Genomic DNA, 6,240 nt, shown 5'->3' on the forward strand with positions numbered 1-6,240 from the left:
ACGCTCAGGAGACAGGCTGGTGAACAGTCAGGGAAAAACAGAGGCAAGGAAATCTCAAAGGAAATCACACAAGATGAGAGTCCTAACCCTGTAAACAGGAACAAGTGTCTTGTCACTATAAAGCACAGGAGGGAAGTGACTAGCGAGTAAGAGCTTCCATAGACAGCTGAGCAAGTTTTATTTTTTTTTAAAAGATCCATTTCTAGTACGTCATGTCTGTCAAGAACGTAAACACACTGTACACAGCAAATGTGCCAGTGTTATTTTTTTGGTGTTGGTGTTAATTAACAGGGGTTACTATTAATTTTACTCAGAATTGATCAAAATTAACTCCCCCTAGAGTCAGTCCCTGATAGTGTCAGAGTTGATTTCCGTCGTTATGAGAATCACACTGAATTTACACTCTGGCTCGTTAAATTGGCCACACCCACCAATTCTATCGCTTGCCGTGGCAGTGACTGGCACACTGGTGGCACACACAGAGTCAGCACCCTGTCAGCACGCAGACTGCCGTCATACTTGTTGTCCAAATCTCTTCTTTGGAAGAAGAAACAAGTTCTTTCTAAGGTAAGTTAAGTTTCAGTCGATAAAATTCTCTCTTTTGGGATTGATATTTGTGTGTGTTTTTTTTTTTTTTGTGGTTGATTTTGGCTGCTAGCTAACTTAGCTAACGAAGTTGGCTAGCTAAAGTTAGCTTAGCTCGCTAGCCCTGGCCAACACTGGGCTGGGCCAGGGTTTAGCCAAAGACGGTTTATAAACCAAGACCTTTCATGACGAGTCAGCTTCCTGTATGCATGTCACGTGGGCTTCTGCACGGCCACGCCCCTTTAGAGAGACCAGAGGCAGCTTGGAGTGTATTGATTCCTATGGGACAATTTAATGTGAACACCGATTATGATCGGGCCTTTCTCCCCACGGTCACTGAAGCAAATTTTGGACTCATTTTTCACAAGCCACATCTCTTCTGAACAGTTTGACACCAAAATGGTAATTTTCAGACGGAGAGATCCGGAGAAAATCCACTTTGTTCAAGACCTGTCTCTGTCTCTACGACACACTCTCGCGAGATTTGGCACAGATCTCCTAGGCAACGTCAAACAAACGGCCGCGAACTCCCGTGAAAATGATTTAAATTATTTTTGGCATGCTAAATATGACTGTTAGTAGTGTAAATTTTTAATGTTATCATAAGAAAATATAAATATCTCACTTTCATCTACCTAAAAATTGTATAAATCCACACACACGTTCACAGACGAGGTGGTGACGGTTGGCCACGCCCATTTAGAGAGACAGGAAGTGTATACCATTTCATATCATTGGAGCAGCCGCTCATGGAGTATCTTTCCATTTATTGAATATCTTTGGTTTAGCTAACATTAGTTCCTCAAATTAATAAAAGTGTCTATAAAGGAAAGGCTTTTGAGTAATAGGAATGTATTGAAAAGGTTTTACACGTAAGGAGACACGGGCATTTGGGTCCGCTAACTTACAGTCTCTCAAACCTCAAAAATTAGGGCCGGGACTTTAACTCGTTAATTAAGATTAATTAATTACACAAAAATTAACGCGTTAAAAAAAAAAAGCATTTTAATTTTGTTTTTGCACCACGGAACGTTTCTCACTGGATGAGTTTCAGGCGTACCGATTATACTGGAGCACAATCATTTAACGAGTTAAAAGCCGCCGACACTGATCACTGCCCATGGATCAAATAAAGTTTTAATGCAGCCTGAACGCAGCTCAAACCGACCAGGTGCCTCAGCACAGCGACCATGCTTTGATAAAAACACCGGATCCGCGCCGGTTTACAGTATCCTCCCGTATATCAGCCGGTTGCTAACGGAGCTTTAAAAAAAACGCTTGTGATGGTGGAGCTGAGAACAGTGGAGTTTTACTGGGTGTAAATGTAAGAAATTAGGAATAAGTTATGCCATTCTTGTCTTTGAAGTGCCATGCTGGTTCCTGTAGAGTATAAAGGAGTCAGCAAATGGGTCAGGGTACCACAGGCGGAGGACGAGTACAATTACTCCCAGTTTTTGCAAGCAGGTAACTGTTAGGCTATTTTGACTGTTTTTCCTAGAGACTACAGATGAAAATTAACTCCGGTGTATTTATAGTTCATCAGCTCTGTTTAATGCATGTTTGTCCCTCCCAAATCTTGCTTATCTACAGTATCTTATGTTTCAGTACTGGCAAAATTCAATTTGCCAGGTTCTGCTTCCTTGAGCCTGAAGGATTCCTCTAACGTGGAAGTGGATTCGGACATATTTGATGAACTCTTGAAGTCATCTGGGGTGTCGTTCAAGGCCGAAGAATGTGATGGTAAGGGATTGCAGGCTTATATTTTTTTAATTTTTAAGAATTTGAGTCTGTTTTCTACAAAAGGTAAATTGAGCTGTAACTTGTTTTCTCTCGTGGTCAATTGCATCATTTACAATGCAAGACTGTGTGTTTTCTTAGGTAGCAATGCTGAGGAGTTCTCAGAGGGCTCATCTTTATCAGACTGGTCACCATCACCATCACGTGCATCCCAAGGGTCATCATCAGGTTCTGACTCAACACTGATACTGGAATCAACCAAAGCTCGGAAAAGACAGCTGGTTGAAGGACCCCTGGATAGCAACGTTGCAAGAGATGTAAGTTAACCACCTTATATTGACCCTGATGTCAATTAGACCAATGTCAAACCCAACATTAAAATTTCACAATAAGTATATTAGTACTGCAGCTTCAGTAGGTGTCAGACTGAAGACCCAGAGCTCCATTATGTTAGCTAATTCTCATTTATCATGCACCCCCTAACCAACTGTTATATCAGCCCAGGGCACAGGCTGAAATACCTACTGTACCTGCAGTGTGAATGTTGTGCAATTGTCGTTTCAGAATGTTAGAGTTGCTCTGTATTCAAAGCCTGGTGGAAAAGAAATATTCAAAGAGTACGAGAAAACAGGTGCCATCAGTGATGTTACAAGAAGAAAGATGGTAAACATTCTTGTGGCAGATATGGTGGAGAGCCATGGGTAAGTGAATACACTTGCAATAACAGGTTGTGGTTGATTTTTTGTTTTGTTTTTTACCTCCAAAAGTCGCTGCCGATTATGTCTTCACCCACACTCATGTGCACATCAGAGTTATTATAGTTTAAAATTTTTCACTAGTTTTTATTTTTATTTTGCTATTCAATTTGCTTTTTAGTTTCAGTTCAGTTTTAGTTTGTTCATCAAGTGATGAATGAAATGAACTATTTTGAGGAATTGACTAGTTTTTATTTTGCCTCAGTCTTAGTTTTTCAGGTTTTAGGAGAAAGCCATAGCCAGACCACAGAAGATTAACTTCTGTTTTAGTTACAACCCATAATGTTCCCATCAGTCCTCATTTTCCATTCACTCTTATCTACCTGTGGGTCGTACTCGTAAGGTGTACCATATTGAGCTGTGGCGTTTTCTACAACTAAGCTGATGTTATCTGATACTCACTTAAGTTTTAGTTTTTGTATTATTATTGTAGTTCTCATTTTTGGAAAAAATTTAATTTTAATTTTCTGTTTACTAAATTATGTTTTCACCGCTAGTTTTACTTTCAGTTAACTATAATAACCCAAGTGCACATAAATTAAATTTGCAGTTTTTGGAGGAAATTATCTATCTCTTTTCAGGAGGGTTCCTCCGGTGAATGTGCGGATCCTCTACGCACTTGGGATTACAACACTGTTCCCTAAATTGAGGGACCCGGATTCCAAGAATGGCTATGTGAGTATAAACAGTAATGCATCCCCATACATTCTGTGTTGTAAACTGTTTTTGTCTATTGTAAGTCTGCCAGTACTGGGTGAGGGATCCCTGCTCTGTTGCTCACCCTGAGGTTTCTCCAGTTTTTTTCCCTGTTAAAGAGTTTTCATGGAGTTGTTTCTCAGTTGATGTGAGTCGATGTGTTTTTCTTTATCAACAGGAACATTTCTATGATCACCAGAGTGGTTCCGGTTACCTAGCGTGGAGGCTGAAAACTGTTCAGCGGAACTCTGTTCAAGACAGCAAGAAATCCAGGACCACTTTCCAAGAGGGCCCCAAGACGCCACGCAGTATCCGTTCAGATGAGAAGCAGTTGACCGGTGATGAATGCAGGGAAGCCATATCGGTGATGAAACACTCAAGTGATACGACCCTTGTCAAAAATAAGATGAAGGCAACATTCCAGCACAGGCAAAAGGTGGTTCAAGACCCGGATACTGCCTCTACTGTCCTGGATCTGTTTCCCAGATTCTTGGATACACCTGGCTTGGTAAGCATAAAATGAATTGCTGACGACTTGGGTTGCCTTATTTTGCTTGACTGTTTATTAATTGACACCCATAGTGCCATTACAATGGTGTTCTCATGCTCACACACACAAATGTTTTCTGTTTAAGATCGACCAAGACTTCACTTTTCCACAATTCCTGTCCAAGTGGCCAACATTTTTCAAACCAAGAGTCATCGCAGATTGCTGCAAGAATCTAACCCCGAGTCCGCATGTGGATGAGCTACTTCTGTCTGCACAACAGGAGTCTGATGATGGTGGTAAGTGTTAATTGAATAGTGGACACAGTAGATTGCACATGCCTTCAGTGTACACAACAAAAGAGGACATTGTTGTGTTCTTTCATGTTTTTGGCCCCTTTACTACAAATCACATACTGCACCTTACTGCTAACCATATTCAAGTTTAATATATGGTAATATGGTAAAGTTTAATTTAAGAAAACTTTACCATAACTCATGCTGTAATGCAGTGTGGCATTCTGAAGAGTGGGACTCTGAGATGGCTGCCATCCTTCTGCTGCTTCACCTCTTGCCTCCAACAGTTAAAGGCAAGAAGGCCGGCAAGATGAGCGCATCGGAGGCTGCTAGACGCCTGATCAAGTTCATGAAGGTATTTTCTTAGGACTGTACATCACTGATGCAAGGTTTTCATGTCAGCTGATGTAAGGTTTTCAGGAGCCAATATGGCAGTGTAATTGGGGGGATGCAGTTAAATAGTTTTTAAAAAGTTATCCATCCATTCATCACACAAAAATAAATTAATCTTGTGTACATTCATAGATCCATCCCTGAATTAATTACTTGTGTACATCTATCAAATATTAATTCATCAAGTTGTGTATTACGCACATGCATTCATACAGTCAGTCACACATGAATTAAAATGACTTGAGTAAAAACATTTCATCTCTCTCTCTCTCTCTCTTTTTCTCTCTCCCTCTCTCAGGTGGGCTCAAGCATGGAGACCTTCCTTAAAGAAACTGGCCCCAAACAGCCCTTTCTTCTCGGTGTCGGAGAAAGAAGCAACAGCATCCAGGACTTCTACATCATCCTGGACCAGAAGGCCATTCCCTGCAGGATGCAGACCCCAGTTGCTGCCTTTGATGAGCTCTTCAAGGTGCATTATGCTTTTGCCGTGTCGTATGATGATGCGCTGTCCAGCTTCTTCATCTTCATCCAAACCACCATGTATGGCATCGACGTCGGCAAAGTGAAAGAGAGTCCTCGGGTAAAAGAAATCAGAGCAAGGCTTCTTCACTGTGAAGTTTGAAGACCAACTTTGACCAGAAATGTACAGATGTTACATTTGCAAGGTACACCACACCAGTTGTTCAATGTTGTTTAGACATTTGAAGTTTGAGCATGGATTGTATCCCGGAAGGTCTCTGCGCTTGAACTGTGGAGAGCCTGGTTGTTCATTTGTTTTTTGTACATATTCTGGTTACCAACGTCACCTATCTCGAGCACATAAAGACTATCTTGATCCAGATCCCGTCAGCAGTTTTGAATTTGAGCCTGTAGCTGGACCTTCCACACCAGTGAATGTGGATCCTCCTGTGAGGGTCACTACACATGTTCCAGTTGAAAAGAAGAATATACAGGACATGTGAAGCTCTGTTATTGCTCAGGTTCAAGCCTCAGGTGTTCAGAGAGTACTGTACAGTTTGGTCCGATCTCCGAAGTCCTGGTCAGCAGTATAGAGGGTGGAGAGGTGCTGAATGAAGCTTTTGATGTGTTGTTCCACCACTTCTTGGGTCAAAAACTATGGCACAGAGTATCAAGTTGGGATGTATGTGGTTACTGGAGTTGAAAATGAGATGCCTTTGTTCAACAGGATTGACAGTATAATTGTTAAAGACAACAATGCCTATCTTTTGATTTGTAAAGTCTCAAATATTTTTTTTGATGATCATTTAAATGCATTTGGTATTGAGGAGAA

At 41.1% G+C, this 6,240-nt stretch overlaps 1 protein-coding gene across 1 annotated transcript; it reads left to right on the forward strand.

Annotated features, from left to right (window-relative positions):
* The first annotated feature begins 1,955 nt into the window (after nucleotides 1–1,955).
* On the forward strand, nucleotides 1,956–5,677 carry LOC146961780 (uncharacterized). The gene is made up of 9 exons (XM_085770936.1): nucleotides 1,956–2,049; nucleotides 2,191–2,325; nucleotides 2,464–2,639; nucleotides 2,887–3,023; nucleotides 3,659–3,752; nucleotides 3,952–4,281; nucleotides 4,409–4,559; nucleotides 4,772–4,911; nucleotides 5,248–5,677. The coding sequence occupies exons 1-9, from the start codon at nucleotides 1,956–1,958 to the stop codon at nucleotides 5,569–5,571; spliced, it is 1,581 nt and encodes a 526-aa protein (XP_085627062.1). The 3' UTR covers nucleotides 5,572–5,677.
* Nucleotides 5,678–6,240: the final 563 nt, after the last annotated feature.

Source organism: Trachurus japonicus, chromosome 24, assembly GCF_045865225.1.
Source record: "Trachurus japonicus isolate A0001 chromosome 24, Traja_1.0".
NCBI lineage: Eukaryota > Metazoa > Chordata > Actinopteri > Carangiformes > Carangidae > Trachurus > Trachurus japonicus.

Excerpts from the sequence above, each read along its gene's own strand:
- LOC146961780 (XM_085770936.1), top strand. The coding sequence starts at position 1,956 with ATGCTGGTTCCTGTAGAGTATAAAGGAGTCAGCAAATGGGTCAGGGTA. Across the intron at positions 2,326-2,463 it reads CAAGGCCGAAGAATGTGATG|GTAGCAATGCTGAGGAGTTC; the intron begins GTAAGGGATTGC and ends GTGTTTTCTTAG. Across the intron at positions 4,560-4,771 it reads ACAGGAGTCTGATGATGGTG|TGTGGCATTCTGAAGAGTGG; the intron begins GTAAGTGTTAAT and ends GCTGTAATGCAG.